At 38.1% G+C, this 18,579-nt stretch overlaps 1 protein-coding gene across 5 annotated transcripts in view; it reads left to right on the top strand.

The window, feature by feature from the left end:
* Positions 1 to 18,579, top strand: part of RAB3GAP2 (RAB3 GTPase activating non-catalytic protein subunit 2) — a 49,035-nt gene that overhangs the window by 14,309 nt on the left and 16,147 nt on the right. For 2 of the 5 annotated variants that reach the window (XM_080408540.1, XM_080408539.1), the window contains exons 4-20: positions 183 to 264; positions 2,316 to 2,363; positions 2,500 to 2,575; positions 2,723 to 2,824; positions 3,924 to 4,023; positions 6,563 to 6,661; positions 7,465 to 7,613; positions 8,599 to 8,678; positions 8,792 to 8,881; positions 9,679 to 9,818; positions 11,479 to 11,719; positions 12,061 to 12,204; positions 12,459 to 12,541; positions 13,091 to 13,155; positions 13,575 to 13,665; positions 15,838 to 15,965; positions 16,920 to 17,124. In XM_080408540.1, coding sequence (XP_080264666.1) covers positions 183 to 264; positions 2,316 to 2,363; positions 2,500 to 2,575; positions 2,723 to 2,824; positions 3,924 to 4,023; positions 6,563 to 6,661; positions 7,465 to 7,613; positions 8,599 to 8,678; positions 8,792 to 8,881; positions 9,679 to 9,818; positions 11,479 to 11,719; positions 12,061 to 12,204; positions 12,459 to 12,541; positions 13,091 to 13,155; positions 13,575 to 13,665; positions 15,838 to 15,965; positions 16,920 to 17,124 — 1,923 coding nt within the window. The remainder of the gene's footprint in view (positions 1 to 182; positions 265 to 2,315; positions 2,364 to 2,499; positions 2,576 to 2,722; positions 2,825 to 3,923; positions 4,024 to 6,562; positions 6,662 to 7,464; positions 7,614 to 8,598; positions 8,679 to 8,791; positions 8,882 to 9,678; positions 9,819 to 11,478; positions 11,720 to 12,060; positions 12,205 to 12,458; positions 12,542 to 13,090; positions 13,156 to 13,574; positions 13,666 to 15,837; positions 15,966 to 16,919; positions 17,125 to 18,579) is intronic. The other 3 variants (XM_080408543.1, XM_080408542.1, XM_080408541.1) reach the window with 2 other exon arrangements.

Below are 18,579 nucleotides of genomic sequence, written 5' to 3'. Positions count from 1 at the left end.
GAGTTCTTCAGAAAAGTCACTAAAAATGTCTTGTTATTTTTATGGTTTTCAAGGTTTGTAATTGGTACTTAATCTAAGAGTGATAGGATGTATTGTACAGAAAAGAAGGATTAGGAACAGAACTACATTTGTGAAATGCAAAACATAGTTTTATAGATGGTGTCTTTTATTCTTAATGGCAGCTAAATGGAAGCACAGTGACAAGGGAAAAGAGGAAATGCAATACGCTGTTGGCTGGAGCGGCTCTCTGAATGTTGAAGAAGGGTAGGTGTTGAAATGCAGCTGTGATTAAAATGTCATATTCATGTTTAATAATTAGTAGCATATGCTTTTTTACTTGTACTTTTTCTTTCATCCAAGTGCATTCATGGTTGTGTGTACTTTAATGTTGAAAACAGAAATGGAGTAACCTGTGTGATCAGAAACATTGCAAAAGTCACTCCTCATGCGTAGTGTGGTATCTCAGGGCAAGTTCATACAAAATTACAGAGGTACTCTCTGCAAATTGGTGTATTTGCATGTAATTTAGACATCTTAAGAGATCTGGATTATCATGCTTTTTATACGTTCCTGTTCTAGAAGGGAAAAAATAATTACCGTTTTTGAAAAATCTACTTTTATAGTAGAGATTAAAGTTTGTTAGGGGATGTTGCAACTGGAAATGTGTCAATTTGTTTTAGAAATACTTCTTTTCATTTTCAAAACCTCAAGCAAATATAAAGTCAGCTTTCTGATCAAGGAATGATTTTGGGCTCTAGTCATTTCGGGACTTGGAAAATTTGCTTTGGTCATACATTTGGTATTTATACAATATTTCTGCTTGATCTGCCTTCAAATAACCAGACAGATGCTTTCTTGGGTCTCCCATATGGATGAGGATTTTGCATTTTATTATTAAGTTTGCAGCCTTGAGTTGCTGTTTGCCTTTGAACATGCTCCCTATTGGCTTCAACCTTCTGTTATGCTGCAGGAGGTGTTGACTTAGTCTGCTTCACTCCAGTCTGTAAAAATCGTAATCCTTTGTAATAAAACTGCTGCTGCCACACATTTGAACTCTTATGTACATCTCTTTAAGGTTTGTTTTACACCTCCCTCCATACCACCACTGAAAATACTTTGTCATCTTTTATTAAAAAAAGGAAAATCTGTTTTGGGGTGGGTGTTTCTTACTACTATTACAGCCCTAGGAGACACTACCATATGGAACAGGTAGCTTTCTTTAGATAGGTGTGGTTATATTCACTGCATCTTGATCTAAGGTTTGCAAGTGTTACTGGTAGATGTGGGTTCTATTTCTGTGTGAGTATGGCAGTTACTGTCAGATTGTCGAAAGACTTGACTACGTTCTAGCCCCCCACTCCAGCAACGTTGCCTTCAACTGATAATGTTTTGGGGTGGTTAAGCTTTGCTATTGGAAGGTGAGATTTCACTTTCATTTTTTCATTTCAACTTAACATTGCTTTGAAGTTATAACTGAATTGCAACTCATGTCAAACTTGCTTTTTCTTTCTGTTACTGTCTAGCCTAATTAATCACTCCTTGGGGAATAGAGGTGACCTGAAATGCAAATAATCAACAGCACTGTGGGCATTTATGCTTTTAAGTGCTCTTTGGGATGTCATTTTGAATTTATATGCTCTTTCATAAAAACTTTGTACTGCTGCTGTTGCCCCAGACAGTGTACAATTTTCTATCATGGTAACAGGTAAATAACTTTTGATTTGAGATGTAGAGGCCTGCTCATCTGCTTGCCTTCTGCGTGGTTTCCTGCCATGCAATGAGCATGTTCAGTTATTGCATTAACTGGAAAGACCATGTTAGCCTTTCAAATGCTCTTCAAATTATAAAGCAGTGAAATGTGATGGGTATAAAGCCTACCTAATTGCATAATGTATTAAAAAATATTCTGATAAATATAGTTCAGTTGGGTTTGTTTTTTTTTTTTAAAGTGGCCGTTCTTGTTATATCATTGTTGATCAGAAAAAAATTATTTACCTTTAGATACATGAGATTTAACTTGAATCTTTACTGAAGAGTGATGGCAGAATAATCAGCCTGTGAATCATGAAAGACTGCATTAGCAAGGTGCAATGAGCACTCATGCAATCTATTTGGGCACTCTTGAACTTGTAATTGAATGTCTTTAAAATGAAAGGGGTTTTTTTTGCTTTTTGTATGAATTTGTTATATTGTGTGCTGCATTAATATATTCTTAAAATATTAAAAATGTTGACTTGGCAAGATCTGTTGTGTAGGGCAAAATTTCACAACTGGAGAAAAAAATATGCTTACTAGTTTTATCTTTCTGTTTCTAGTGAGTGTGTGAGTAGTGTATTGTGTATCCCATTGGCAAGTCAGAAGAGGTAAGGATTGATACTCTCATATATATATATATATATATATATATGTGCATCATTAGTCTCACTACATTACACTTTTATAAGTCTACAGCTTAGAGCAGGATTTGTTTTTAACTTCTAGTGTATCTTTGTGAAACAGGAGTTCCACAGGCCGTCCTGACTGGACCTGCATTGTGGTTGGCTTCACCTCTGGCTATGTTCGTTTTTACACCGAGGTACGTTTCTCGGCGTGGCAGGCCCACAAGCAAACTGTTGTAATGCACATCTATTTCTAGAAACCTTTTATTTCAGCAGATGATGTTTTTTGCCTTATCTAAGAAGAGGGGTAGTAATATTCATGTTTATTATTCCTTCTCTTCTAGAGTGGAGTACTGCTTCTTGCACAGCTTTTAAATGAAGATCCTGTCCTACAGCTTAAGTGCAGAACCTATGAAATTCCCAGGCATCCTGGTGTCACTGAACAGGTTTTGTCAGATTATTTCAAAAGCAAAGTGGAGGTGTTAGAGGAGTCTTCTCCGTGAATCCGCTTGTGTCCTTTACTAGGTTTTGATGGGATGGACAATGCCTTAGAACAAGAGACTGGATTTCTTGTTCTAGAAGTATTCATGCCTGTGTAGTCTGAGGATTCAGAATTTCTTTTTATTTTTTGGAATATTTTGTTAGCTCTATAGATACATTTTTTTTTCTGTTTTTCTCTGTGATAACATTGCAAGGGAAGGCGCTATTCATTTCCTGTTTATTCATTTATGTGCACAAAATATGATAACGTGTTGATGAAAGGAGGAAATGTAACTTGACAAGTGCCAAGAGCTCTGTGTACTCATTCATGAGAACTTATCTTAATTATTTCACAGAGAAGATAGCTGAAAATTTAAACAATCTTTATAGGAAATAGTGCTAGGAACCTGCATGTTGTTATGAGTATCATACAGAAAAGGCTCTTGCAGATCTCAAGCTATTTAGTAGAAAAGCCATCTTTCTTTGTTCTTAGCTGAGTTGGCATGTTTTATGCAGAAAACTAACCAAGTTACGAAATTTCCAAGTTTGCTTCATACAAGTGCTTATGTGATTTAGTAAGACATTTTCAAATCAGTTTTGAAATACAAAATCATTAAAGAATTTTAGTCTTGAATTTATATGACCAGATTATCACATTTATGTCCCCAAGTGGTAAATCAGGTACTAATCCAGTTTCGGAATTTGGCTCATAAAACCTTGATACTTGCATTCTAGATAAACCTGTTTTTCTGTGGCCTTCACAAGCTGCTTTAACTTTTGGGTTTTTTCCATAAGCCGTAAAATGATAAGCAAACGTAACAGTAATTGGAAGAAGATAAAAATATGGAATTGTGTGCCTCAGTAGCTTACCCATGTGTTGGATGGTTTAGTATGGGATTTCTGTAGTTTTGCCTGAGTCTGTTGCCTGTGGCTTTTTAGATATTAACTCTCTGGGTGTAATCCTCATCTTTGTGTAGTTAATAGTATAAAAAACCAGAAAAGAAGCTGTTACAACAGCAATTTATTTATTTATTTTTGTATCCCTTCTCTAATTTTCTTCCATAGAATGAAGAACTAAGTATCTTGTACCCAGCAGCAATTGTGACAATTGATGGCTTCAGCCTCTTTCAGTCCCTTCGTGCATGTCGCAATCAGGTAGCCAGAGGTATGTTTAAGAGGAAATGTTTATTTCTGATTCTGTTAATAGTACTTTACATTACATTAAATTTACTTACGTTTGTTAAGTATCAAATGAAGGTGGAATTTGTATCTTCCTTGCTTGTCCATCAACATATAGACATCTACTGCATATGAGGAAATTTCTGCCTCGTTGCTGGAGCACAAGTTGTCCAAGTAGCATTGACTGTCCTTGTACATTCTCACTCTAGTACTGTATACTGGTTTTGACTGGGATAGGGTTAATTTTTTTCATAGTAGCTGGTGTGGTGCTATGTTTTGGATTTGTGATGAAAACACCGTTCACAACACACGGATGTTTTAGGTATTGCTGAACAGTGCTTCCGCAGCATCAGGGCTTTTTCCATTTCTCACGCTGCCCCACCAGCAGGCAGGCTGGGCGTTTGCCTGAAATTGGGAGGGGACATAGCTGGGACAGCTGACCCCAGCTGGCCAAGAGGCTATCCCATACCATATAGAGTCATGCCCGGCATTAAAAGCTGGGAGGAGAGAAGGAGGAAGGGGGGAATGTTGAGAGTTACGGCTTTTTACTTCCCAAGAAACTGTAATGTGATGAAGCCCTACTTTCCTGGAAACGGCTAAACACCTGCCTGCTGATGGGAAGTAGTGAATGAACTCATTATTTTGCTTTGCTTGCATGCAGAGCTTTTGTTTAACTGTTAAACTGTCTTTATCTCAATCCGCAGGTTTTCTTGCTTTTACTCTTCCAGTTCTCTTCCTCTTCTCTTCCTCATCTCACTAGAAGGGAGTGAGTGAGCAGATGTGTGGTGCTTAGCTGCCCACTGGGGTTAACCCACATGCTGCTGTGGTGCTTCTTAGCATGTCAGACTGCTGATTTCACTGTCAGTGAAATGCTTTCCTTCCCAGTGAGGGCCTTCTGGGAAGTGATAATGCTCTGATGATATGTCGGTGAGGGTCACTGCTCTTTGTGTTAATGTCTATTGATAGGTGGTTTGATTGTGCAGCCCTTGATCCTGTTCCTTTACTATAGTGCCTGTTCATACTCTAATTTGGAAACAGGGTCAGTTTCCTGGGGTGAAAGGAGAACCACGTAACAGTACTGTGTGGTAAATTGCAGGAGTATGGTGCTGTTACAGTTCTGCCAGATAAGATGTTAAACAGGTGCTGCTGAATTGTTCTCCCCAGTTTCCTGATGGTTGTTCTCATTGAACTTCAGAGTTGTCAGACTCTGGTTTCTTCTACAGCGAGCCCCACAGCAGACAATCATGAGGCTGCACATAGGTGGGAAGCACAGTGGATCTGCCAGAATGACAGCATTAGGAACTGTTGGGACAGCAGCACCCTTAAACTGAGGCTTGAATCTTACGTAGAAGGGGTGAGTGGTAAAGAACTAAGAAACGCTGCTGCCCCATCGTATGGGGATGGCCCATAGGAATGGATTGGTCACTCTTTCTTCCAGTTTGGGATTAAGTGACACGAAATGAAGCTAGGTGATAGTAAATTCAAAATAAAAAATAGATGTGTGTTTGTGTAGCGTGAGGCTGAGTTGTGGAATTCTTTGCCTGAGGTTGATATGGATGCTAAAAACTTGCTGGGGCCAGAGGGAAACCGATAGATTAGTGGAGAAGAAAGCTGTGGAGGTTTACTGAGTGCTTAGAGCTTACCTGTGGTGGGGAAGGTCTCTTCAGAAGCGGGTTTAGAGAAAGCATCAGGTATGTGTCCTTGTTCTACTATTCTTCCCTAGACATCTGGTTTTAGCTCTGCTCAGATCCTGGTCTGCCATGCTAAATGGTTCCCTGGGTCTATCCAACAGTGCCTGTTCTCTTAATCAAAAGGTAGCATTTCTATGGAATATAAGAGAAGGAAAAACTCTTGTATATCAGAACTTTAAAACTGGTATTCTGTGAATCATGCAACAAGTACAAAAGGAAACGGATACTATAACAAGAAATATCCATCTGCTTTCACAACCAGAACATGCTCTACTCTACTCATTCAATGAGATCACCACTTGCAGAGAAGTGCTTACGCCTAGTTGTAATATCTGCAGCCAGAGTGCTATATCTTCTTTCATTCTTGATAGTTTGTTTGTTGTAATAGATACTTTTAAGAAGTTTCAATCTTTGCTTTATCTTTACCGCTGTTGTTACCTCATGTTGCTGCATATCTAGTGAGTGCTGGCTTTGCAAGTTTTTGGCAGAGGAATTTCCATTTAAATATGCCCAGACCATAGAAATAAATTTTTAAATTGTACAGAATATTAAACCATAAATGACTAGTAAAACAAAGCTCTCGGCAAGTACAAAATACAGTTGTGATGGAGTATCATGTGCAATTTTATTCAGTGAGTTTTTAAAAAATGTTCTAATTTCATTAAGGTAAGTATTTCAAAAGGCCATTTTTAGCTCAGCAGGTGTTTAAATGTATGTTAATTTAAAACGATGTTATTTTGTGTCTTCAGATTGCATCAGTTTTTTGCCCTCTTATGTTGTTCCTTTGTCTTTGACTCAGTAGGAATTTTTTTGTGTTTTATCAACTTTTGTCAGCTGCAGCATCTGGCAATGAGAATGTTCAGCCTCCACCATTAGCTTATAAGAAATGGGGTTTGCAAGATGTGGATATCATTGTTGACCATGCTAGTATTGGTAAGCATTTCTGTTTAATTTCAGATATTTGGCTTAAATGAAACTGAATATTTTCGTGCTGTGAAATTCGGAGTGAGAGCACTTAGTGGTACTGGTTGGATAGAAATAAATAGTGGGAGAAGGCTGTTGTAGTGAATGATCTCATTAACCATCATCAAAAATATATTTTACTTTCTCTTCTAGTCTGGTTGGGCCTCCCCTTTCCACTTGAGGGGGACAAAGGATGTTACAGCTGTAGCTGTCCTGTCCTCTCTTGTTTGGTAAGAAACAGCTGAGAGAGACTAGATCAGATACAGTTACTCCCATTTCTGTCAGGTTAAAGAACTGTCTGGCAGGCAGGGTAAGACTGGTAAGGGTCTGTCCTCAGTCTAGCACATAAAGAAACTAAAATGTGAGATTGCTCCTTTCCAAAAAAGGCAAACTGACTTTTAGGCTCTCAGACTTTTACTCCTTAGGAATTTGCAGAAGCCCAGGTTCTTGTCAAACAGGCAGTTCTGAGGGATAGTAAGCTTCATTTGTCTCCCACCCTTTTCATAAAAGCAGGTAAGAGATCAGAATGGGGCTAACAAGGCAGGTGAAGTGAATTGGGTAGAAGTGTTTTTGCTGTTAAACTCCGCTGACAAACCAACTACGCTTTACAATTAGCCGATGTACTTCCAGTTACTCTCTACTGTGTTCTTTGGAATTTCTGTGGTTAAAGCTGCTCTGGTCAGCCAAGAAGGCAGGAATATATTTGGGCTTCTAGAGCAATTGCATGCCTTTGTTCTGAAAGTATAAGACATTCACTTTAATGTTTTTGTTAGGCATCATGACACTGTCTCCTTTCGATCAAATGAAGACTGCCTCCAATATAGGTGGATATTATGCAGCTATAAAAAACAGCCCACCTGCTATGTCTCAGTATGTTACTGTTGGATCCAATCCTTTCACTGGTTTCTTTTTTGCCCTGGAGGTATGTACTACAAAGCTGACTTGCTGAAACTTTGAATAATTACTCCTTTTCTTTTCTGCGTGGGTATTTCTGAAGTATTCTTATGTTCATTTTATGCTGACATTTCCCCTTCTTGATCTTCTGAAACTGGAACGATTTGCAGTGGATGTGATAGTAATATCTACCACAGGTTCCTGCTAATGAGAGATTTTTATTTTCTATCTTAAAATGAATGTGATAGTCAAGTAATTTTTTACGATTTGTTAATTTATTGCCAATTAAGTAACTGAAGTTTTTTTGAAAAATTATGTTGAGATTGTGTAAACATGCACCTTAGTGATTTTTGGAGGCCTTTTGGTCTTTGATCCTGTATACACATGGCCTGTGTATATTTGGTCATTTCACATAGTGACACTAGTACTTGTAGAAGAAAACTGTGACTTAAGCTGAACGATATCTGTAGGACACTTACGTTGTCTTCTGTTGTACTGGAGGAGAAGGATGGCAATGTAGCTGTGTGTCTTGTACATTCAGACTCTATGTGTGTGCTGTCCTTATCAGGGTTGAAAGCGATTGAAAATGCTAGAATCAGAATTTTGATTTTGTACTTGCTTTTCCAATATGTTTATGAAAAAACTGCTTACGTTGATATTTGCAAGGATGCCAAAGCCATACACCCGGTAACTCTCCATGATAAATCATACACAGGGTTTTTTTAACTTCTGTTGCAGACAAACATACTGAGCTACCAGTGACTTGCAGGAGGATTTTGAAATGGTAAAGAGATGTCAGAATGGCTTTTCTGGGGGCAATGAATTAAAATTTTGCAGTCTTAAAGCTATGCTTTCTGAGCTGAAAGTCCGTAGGAGGCCTGACAAACTATTCTGCAATTGAGTTCAGTGTAAGAACTATTTCTTGGCTTTCTAAACACTTTGTTCCTTCATTTCAGGGTGACTCACAGCTGACTAGTTTTTGACTTTCTAAACACTTTGTTCCTTTCTTTCAGGGTAGCTCACAGCCACTGTTGTCTCATGTTGCCTTAGCAGTTGCAAGTAAACTGACTTCAGCATTATTTAATGCTGCCAGGTAATAAAATAAAAAATGGCATTAAATTATTTCTGTTGTAGTACCTACCTGAATAGTTTAAGAATTTTTAGAACCGTTAGTATGATTCTCCTAATGTGATTTTCTATTGCAAGTGGCTGGCTTGGTTGGAAGAGTAAACATGAAGAAGAACCTGCCCAAAAACAGAAGCCAAAGGTTGAACCTGCAACCCCATTGGCAGTGAGGTGAGTTTTACATGCTGTCTCAATTGCTTTAGATGTCTTGTGTTTTTAATTACTTGAATTATTTTGAAAGGCACATAATTGATGAACATGACTTCAAGCAGTGATGATAGTTTGCAGGTTTTTAAGCTTTGTTTCATTTCAGTTTATCATTCTGGACAAATAATTACCCATCTCCTTCACTTCCAGTGTGCTGGGTTCATTGTGACTGTGAAAGAACAGCATGCACAGTTTAATGACAGTATAAGTAAATGTCAGTCCTGAAATTTATCGCTGAAGTGCTTCAAAGAAGCTGTGTAAGGTGCTTGCAACTTAGGATAGCGTAAAGCCCCTCACAAAAATTAGGTGGTATCCTGTTTGCCTGTTGATTGTGGAGAGAGGATAATGGGGGCAACAGGTTGTAGCCTAGTGTTATCAAGGAAGCTGATAAAATACTAAATAAATTCCTGATTGTTTTTCCTGATTTTTTTTTTTTTTTTAAGTATTCTCAAGACTATTCAGCAATAAGGCAGGGCTTATAAAGTAACCTGCTGCTCTGAGATCCCTGCCGGACAACGCATGACAAGACAGTCACTTATCCTAGTTTCTGAACTTTGGTTTTCAGTAGTTTAACAGATCTATGAGATCTCTCAGACAGCACAAGAACTTTTTTCATGATTTGCTCTTAATGTTACCTGTACCTTTATGTTAACTTAAAAAAAGAAATCTTAGTCCTTATAAGATACTCTGTTTACTGTTTCTGAGGAAAAGTAGGTATCTAGTGTTTTTACTTGATTTTTTAATATTTTTTTTTTTTTTAGGTTTGGACTCCCAGATTCCCGTCGCCATGGAGAAAGAATATGTCTTTCTCCATGTAACACTTTGGCAGCAGTAACAGATGGTTTTGGAAGGGTTATTTTACTGGATGTGACAAGAGGACTTGCAGTTCGCATGTGGAAAGGTGTGTTACGTACAACAAATAATATTCTTCCAACACTGTGGTGTCTTATGTTCAGACTTAGAATTCCAAGTGATTTTCCATTATTAAGACTTTGGTACATTGTGTTTTTACAAACTAAAGGCAGATGTAACATAAAGTCCTTAAGGGTATTGTTGTAGTGATCCCTGAAATACTGATATGGTCTATAGTAAACATTTGATCTGTTTGGTTTAGATTTTGGTGTAGACTTTTAAATTTTTTCCCCACAGACTGTATCCCAATGGAAAGCTTTTGACCTGATTTTTTTGGAAGAGCTTTAGTGGTCTTCTCCAAGATTCTTTCTCTTGATAAGCTCTAGTATCTTCTTCAGTTCTGCTGAGAAAATAAACAGAAGTTTGAGAAATCTGTAAGAGGATACACAACTTGTTAGAGTCTTGTTTCATCATGGTGACTGCGCAGGGAGTGCTCAGTCTCTTCTAAACCGAGGGCTTTTTGTAAAATAATGCAGATGTTAAGCTCTCAAACTGTAATTATACCTAATGTTACGACACTTTATTTTCTCTATGGAATTAAAATTTTGCAGCTTTTTGGGAGATCAAAGTTTTAAGAACAGGTAGAAAATCTCTAGCTTCCCTTGTCTTCCCCCCCCGCCCCCCAAGATTAATTATGAATACAGCAGCTACTTCAGCAGCTTGCTAACAGTGTAATAGCTAAAGTAATCATTTCCCCTGTGCATTCCCCTTCTCTCACATTTTGAAGCTTATTAGCTTTAATAGGTGCTTGCTGATGTTCTTGGACTTGGGTTTTTTTGCTCATTACTGAGAGCTTCATATTATCTAGGAATTACTTTTAAGAGTCCCAAGCTTTATTTGATAGTCAGACACATATTTACAATTTGCCAGCCTTTCCCCAGTGAGGCTGTTGAGACGTGAAATAGCTTCTTTTCCTTTTTTTTTTTTTTTTTTTTTTTTTTTTTTCAAAACTTTCTACTGAATTAAATGTTTTGGACTGTACCTTTTCTCATTGAATTGTGAATACTTTTCAACCTTCTCAGTGTAATATATCTTGTTATAAACTTGTTTTATACATTAGTATTTCACTTGTGGTTTGGAGTCTTCATTTGTACTTGCTAAACCATTATGTAGTTTAGTCATGTCAGTAGAGCATCTCTGCCTTTTTTGTTTAGGAAGATTTTATCAGGGAAAGTATTTTCCTGACTGAGAGAGAAAAAAGATGAGTATGTTTATTGGGTTACTAAAAATTGCATTTTAATGATGGTAAGATATGAATGAAAATGTACATATCCTATTTAATAAGTTATACAAATTTCCTTCCTTAAATCCCTTTTTGTTGATTTGAAACATGGGACATCTGGACACTTCACTTAAGAGATCTTTCTTCTCTGAGAGGCTTTTGCAGTGGTGTAATGTCCAGAGTCCAGACCTGATGAGTCTGGGGTTTTCTGTGGCTTCTTCCAGAAGAACTTGTTCCTCCCCAGATCTTTGCAGGAGGCTGCATCTGATGGCCCTGCTCAGAGCCCGTGGACCACAGTTCTTGACAGGATTCTGGCTGCTGGCAGAGTAGCACAGTTTGAAACAAAGCTTAGGACCGTTTGCTGCTGGAATAGTACTTAAGTGGGTGGTGGTGTTTACTAATTGTGTATTAATTTCTGTACACTAAGGAACTTCTGCCTTCTTTTATGAAGGGTACCGTGATGCAGAAGTTGGTTGGATACAGACTGTAGAGGACCTTCATGAAAGAGAAACTGAGAAGATGGATTTTTCTCCTTTTGGAAATGCACAGGGTCCAAGCAGAGTAGCTCAGTTTCTTGTGATTTATGCTGCAAGGAGAGGCATTCTGGAAGTGTGGAGCACGCAGCAAGGGCCTCGGGTTGGAGCCTTCAATGTGGGGAAATGTTGTAGGTAAGAAACAGCTAGCAGGTAGGCATGTTGCCTGTGCTGCTGCCATAAAGTGATATGTGGATATGCCAGTGGTAAAACTGGAAAGTGCTGGCAGGTGCTTTTTGCATTGCCCACAGTGTTTCTACTGAATGCAGCTTGTTGTTTTATACAAGGGGACTTTGTCATGTTTCATCACTCTACCGTCTTTTTTGATAAATGCATTTAGCAGTTGTTAAACTTCAGCTCTATAAAATTTCAGCTCTATAAAATTTGTCAACTTTTTATTCAATGTGTAGAAAGGGGAAGGTTGCTAATTTTTTCTTCACTCTAAAGGCCACAGGGGTTTTTTTTGTTTGTTTCAGGTTGTTGTATCCTGGTTATAAAATAATGGGTCTAAACAATGTGACCAGTCAGGGGTGGCAGCCCCAGACTTATCAGATATGCCTCGTTGATCCAGTCTCCGGAAGTGTAAAAACTATCCATGTACCTTTCCATCTAGCACTGAGGTAAGGACTTTGTGCTCTGTATGACCTAATGAATTTTGTTAGGTTTTTTGGAAACAATGTTTTATGTAGAGAAAGCAATTCTGGTGTTCCTTCTGACTAGTACTCTAGTAATAGTCTTATTGTTTTGTATGCATTGACTTGATTTTTATTAATGTGATGTTACTTAAAAGTAACATACATAATTAAAGGGTTTTTTTTCAGAATCCTTCACTTTAGTTCTTTTCACTCATACAATTAAAATAATTTCCCTTCAGTGATAAGAAGAGTGAGCGAGCAAAGGATATGCATCTAGTGAAGAAGTTAAATGCTTTACTCAAAGCTAAAACCTCAGATCCAGGTAGGTTCTCTTGTATAATTTCTTAAGACAGTACGTTGTCAAGTGGTTCTTGTGTTATCTGTCCTGTAAGGATGCAAACACAGGTCTGATTGTGCTACGTTCCGACAGCTGTATGTGCTATGAATTATGATCTTTAGCTTGTTTTTTTTTTAATAAACTACCAGATTAAATTTAATCTTGTGCAGGGATCCAGTATAAGCCTTGTCTGCCCTGTAAATCTTAACTAAGCTATACTTTGAGTGCTTGCATGAAACACAGTGTGGTTGCGGTCAGTTATGCTGTGTAATGGAGTTCAGCATTTGACTCTATAGGTACCCTTCTTTCTGTCAGTAATACACGTATCTTACAAAAGATGGATTTGGTTTAAGAGGTGGCACTTAGCTGTTATTTTGTTTCATTTTCCCCAAGCTTGTTTTATCAACTTCTCTAACAGTGTCTTCATCTCTGTAGCTTGAACCCATGTGCATCTATACTGTGGTGTGGGTTGACTTACTTTTCAGAACGAGTTTGAGAAATATGAGTTGAAGTTGTGACTGTATTTCTTTGCAGATCTGATTGAAGCTGAAGCAAAGGAATTAATACTTGATATCAAATACCCTGCTACAAAGAAACAGGTGAATATGTAGAAGCTAGTATACTTCAATATTAGGGAAAAAATTGCATGATCAGATTAAGAGTGCTAAATCTTTTTAAGTCTTTCAAAGCACGTTACTTTTTCCTAGAATTACTTGGAGGAAATAATTGAGCTATTTTGTTCTGATGTGGGTTTTGTGGGTTTAATTTTTTTCTTTACCATTTATTAATTGGAATTAATTTTGACTTGTGACTTCCCCAAGGCATCTTCTGTGCTAAAAGTCAAAGTAATAACAAGAGAGCAGACCTTTCTGTAGGATCAAAGTATGCCACAAGTATATGTGAAGACAAAATATAGATGAAAAATCATTGTTGAAGTTGCGCTATTGTTGGCTTACCTTATATATTTTTACAGTGAAATTAAGTAAATGTTTAATTCTGTTGAACGTCTGCTTAACAGGCTCTGGAAAGTATACTGACAAGTGAACGTGTGCCGCTTTCATCTCTCACAAACATCACTCAGACATTAATGGATAATTTAAATAAACAGGGTAAGTGGATATTTATTTTGTAAATATGGAGAGGCATTTGCACCTTGTCTGCAGTGCTGTAAGACTATTGTAGAACTATTCTCTTCCATAAGACTAGACTTGGTCTGCTTAGTTTTGCAACTATAGGATGTTGCTTCTACATTATTTATTTCTTTAAAATGCAGACTGCAAATAGCTTGCTAGTAAGTATGCTTTGCTATGCTTGCTGTGTGCTTAGTAACTTGTGATTATATTTTAAAAAACAAACCCAAACCCCCAACAACCGGGCTTGGTACTTAAATCTAGTAAAAGTTTCCTTCAGAAAGAAGCTTTCACAAACTTCTGTCTGTAGATGTTTTAGTTTGTTCTCTCTCCAAGGAAGGCAGTAAGTATATGGTACTTTGGATCTGTGAATTTTAATGTACTGGAAGCACAAAATCCTTATTACTGAGGATGTGAGCTCTGGCCAGATGCCTGGTATCTTTTCTTGCGAAGCTTTGCTGAAGCTATATTTCATATGTTAGTAGAGATTTCGGAGCCAGTGTCAGGAAATGTCATTTCCCATTCAAAATCTTGTTGCTGAAAGTCTGCAAGATTGTTTCTTTGAAATTAGACACTTTGATCTTTTTAAAATTGCGAGAGCCTTCTTTGTGCTTGAGGTGACCACATTTGGGAGACCCAGCTGGGGACTGAGGAACAGAGAAGAAGGTGCCTCCCACTTCCTTTGCATGTGTTGGGACTTCTCAGCAGCGCAGCTGCTTTTTCTTTGTTTTGGTTATCACTGGATTTAATTCAGCTTGTTAGATGAGGCTTCAGCCATAGGAGTCAAGAAATCCCTACCACTGTTGTGTGGAAGTCCTGAATAAGCCATTTGTTAATTAGAAAGGCTGTGTCCCTTGTCATGCCTCAGTGAGAACGTGACAACATATTTTTGTAGTTTCAGAGTCTTGAGAGGATCTCTTTCTTTCACTTGTATCAGTGGTGGGGTTTCTGTTACCATTTTCTTGAAGCAGATAGAGGAGGTTGAGAGCTTCACACGTGAGTTCTCTACCTAATTTTGGTCTGACATTCTAAATCACTAGCATTGTCCATTTATATTGGAACTCCTAAAAAACTGAAGAGAAATGGAAACGTGGCCTTTTACGCTGAAGAGAGATTGACAGAACTGTATACCTACTGGGGTCTGTTCGTGTATTTTTAATCTTTAATCTCTTATTGTCATACATAACATTCTCTCCTCACAGTCATAAGAAAGAGAAACTTGACTGATGTTCTGGCTTCTAATTTCAGAACAGTAGTGGCGCATCCTTCCACTTGTGCTTAGTAGGTAAAAGATAACGTGAAGGAGATGCTGGGCTCTGAATGCTGTAGTTGCAAAGAAAAGGTCAAGTGGCTGTGTGGCAAGCTCTGTGCATTTCTTTTCTGTTTTTAGGATTTTTAATAGCAACGTGTCAAAAGTATTTAAGGGTTTGTAGGGAGAAAATCATGTTTAGAAGCTGTTTCAGCTGAAGATGATATATTCAGAGATATCTTTTGTATAGAAAGGGCCTCTCAGGATCTCTAAAATGCTTTCTTTTAAAATAAATAAGTTGGCATAGAGATTCTGTCAACGTTATGTTGATGTTAGTTTCTTACATTCTGATTGTTTTAATTGTTACTGAAATTTGAATGTCAATAGATACATGAAATCTCCGACTGAGATTGTAGAAATACAAAAGGCAGTGTCTTGCAGAGGTGAAACTGAATTAATTTCAGTAGATATTAAGCTCTCTTCTGATGCGAGGAATATGCTTAAAATACTGTAAGAATGAATAAAATATTGTAGTCTGGTATTCTTGATAAAAGAAAGTATGTTTGAGACAATGTATTTCAGTTTTTGGCAATTTCTGGTTTGGCCTTAAACCAGGAAATTAGAATAGATTTGTCTTTTGTTCAGTTCCACATTGTCAACCTTCTTCAGTTTAAAAATGAGCCTGATATCTTTCTCTAATACTTCTCGGAAAAAATAATTCTTGTTTTATACTGCTGTGAATTAAATGTAGTAATTGCAGGCAGCAGCGCATCAAAAAATTACATTGAGAGACGTAAGTCTCTGCAGTTGTAATAAAGGAGAAGTTTAATGCAGCTGTGAAGTATGTTTCACTATTCCGGGCTGTATATCCAAATTCAAATGAGGTTTTATTTTTTTCTCAGAGCTTGAGTGTGTGGATGAAGGACTACTGCAGTTCTGCGCAAACAAGTTAAAGCTGTTACATCTTTATGAACTAGTTAGCAAACTAAATTCCCAAAGCATACAGCAAGACACTCCACCCTCGGATAATGTGAGTAACTTCAAAATGCAATTGTCTTATAGAATCAAGTAATGATTTGGTCATAAAAATATGTTTTCAAGGCCTTGGATAAAATAAGTAGGTAAGCAAGTTACATGTTTTTGTGGCTTGGAACTTTTAGTGAAGTCATTGTTTTATAATGTTATTTTTTCCCCCGCTGTGTAATTCATCTACCTAATACTCTTTAGCAGTCACAGAGTTGAGACAGTTCAGTCCTTTATCCAAAGCATATTCTTACCTTTGTTTAGTTTTGGAGGGGTGTTTTGGGACCAGTAGAAATAACAAATTCTGATACTTACTTTTATAGCATCATAATTTGGTTTGCTTTTGATAATAATTTGTAGAACTGCTTATACATTTGTAAAAGCCATGTGGAGTGGTGTTACATAGGCTTGTTTGCTCGATGGATGATTGTTATGTTATCGGCAGGATCTAAATGTGGGAAATGCATTGTTTGAAGTCCTTAAATATGAAGCTAGTCAAGGTCTCCCTGTGAGCTGTATGAATAGCTGATTTTCATAATCATCATCACAGAACGGTTTGCTTGGGTTGGGAGGGACCTTAAAGATCATCTAGTTCCAACCCCCTTGCCTTGGGCAGGGACACCTTCCACCAGACCAGGCTGCTCAAAGCCCTGTCCAGCCTGGCCTTGAACACCCCTGGGGATGGGGCATCCACAGCTGCTCTGGGCAACCTGTGCCAGTGTCTCAGCACCCTCACAGTGAAGGATTTCTTCTCAATACCTAATCTAAATCTGCCCTCTTTTGGTTTTGGTGGGTTTTTTTGTTTTTTTTTTTTTTTTGAGATTATTCAATCTTTACTTTTTAAAGACATCTTTAATATTCAAAATGAAATATTTTGCCTCTTCTGACTTTTGCTGTAGTTTTTACTGTGTTTTTCAAAACATCTGTTTACTTGTGGATTTTTTGGGCTTTTGCCTTTAAGGACTTGGCTAAACTGCTTCGACTGGAAGAAAGAGATTTTCGTAGGCTTGAAACTTTACTGGAGAACTACAAGAAAGAAAACACACAAAGTACTGTTGATGAGAAGGATGACTCACTGTCTGTGAAAATGTTCTTAGAATATTTGGAATATGAAAAGGACATGATTAATGTGAAAAATATGGAAGATGGAGAGTATGTGGCTTTAGGTAAGAGCTACCAAACTGTTTGTCATATAACTTGAAGACTGATTATAATCTAAGATGGTATAAATATTCTAGCCTTAATCTGGTTTACCTTGAAGTAGTATGTGACAGTGCTACTTCCAGACTCTCACCTTTAGTTATAGGTCTCTCTACCTAGATGGATATTAATACAAGTTGACTATAACTGTGGATATAACTACCCTAAAGTGATGTTACGACTGTTTATTTGTTTATGAATGCCACTAAGTTGGACAGCGATAACTAGATACTTCACAGAGCAGCTGTATTTTGCTGTTTCTGGGCTGACTTTACCCTCAGAGATGGGGGAGCTGACTAGAGGCAGCATAGGACCATTAGGTGACAGAATAAGGATTCCACATTTGTTGAGCTGAAACTTTGAACAATGTTGATCTGAAATATTATGGATGGGGAGAGCGTGTGGGCTGTCTGTTGGGTTGTATGATGGGGTTACTGTCTGTAGTCTGCTATAGTTTGCAGATCTGTTCCAGACTGTCCTTGAGGGGATCTTGGAGAATAACTAGTGGAAGCAGCTTGAGCTAAATTTGTCTCAAAAGCACTGTCTTTCCAGAAGGTTTCTTTTCCAGGGAAATTTTGGTGTGAACACGGAATTCTGTGCATAGGTGTTGTATGGTGGTTGCTTTGTAGCCTCCTGCTTATTTTAGCTGTAATTGTCAGACTTTCAGAGGAATTGGGATTGAAAAGTTAGGCAGAAGTTTGGCTTTCGTCTGTAAGAAGATGAAGGGCTGTTCTGAAGCAATCTTAGAATTTGCATTTTCTCTACCATAACAATATATTTAGTTTTAAGAATGGGGATAGAAGTACCGTGGTTCAGCCATGGTGCCTGTAGCGGGGGTTGGAGTAGCCACGGTGCCTGTTGCCAGGGTTGGAGCAGTTGTGGAGCCTGTCATGGTGTCAGATCCAGACACCTCTTCCCTTGAGGGTGTGGGTTGTGTTGAGCAGGGCTCCCCCACCGTGTGGCAGTGATTTGTGTCTCTCCAGAATTGACAGGGTGACAGCATACTTCTTCCCAGCTATTTTACTAGTTGTTCAGGATTCTGTGCTTGCTCAGAAGTGAAATTCCAAAACACTGGAGGTGACCACTGTCCTAAGCACTTGCCCACACTATCACACCCCCCCCTCCCCCGCCACTCTCACCTGTCCAGCCTCGATGCAGATCTCTGGGTGGTATTCTTAAACAGCTGTTTAACCCAAAGCAAGACCTGAAACACATTCAGGAGACACAGCAATAGAAACGTGCTGGTTCAAGCATCCTGAAGATATTAAAAATTCTCAAGAGCTATTGTAATTTGCCTGGAGATGGGAAAGGTGGAGGAAAGTAAAAGGTGTAATTATTGGTCGTTTCCAATAGATGGCTCCTGAAGTGCAGAGATGATGGTCACGCTGAGTAGAAATACCAGAGCAGTTGTGCCACCAGCA

The sequence above is a fragment of the Falco punctatus genome, assembly GCF_963210335.1.
Source record: "Falco punctatus genome assembly, chromosome: 12".
Lineage (NCBI taxonomy): Eukaryota > Metazoa > Chordata > Aves > Falconiformes > Falconidae > Falco > Falco punctatus.
This window is presented reverse-complemented; position numbering and strand designations above follow the sequence as displayed.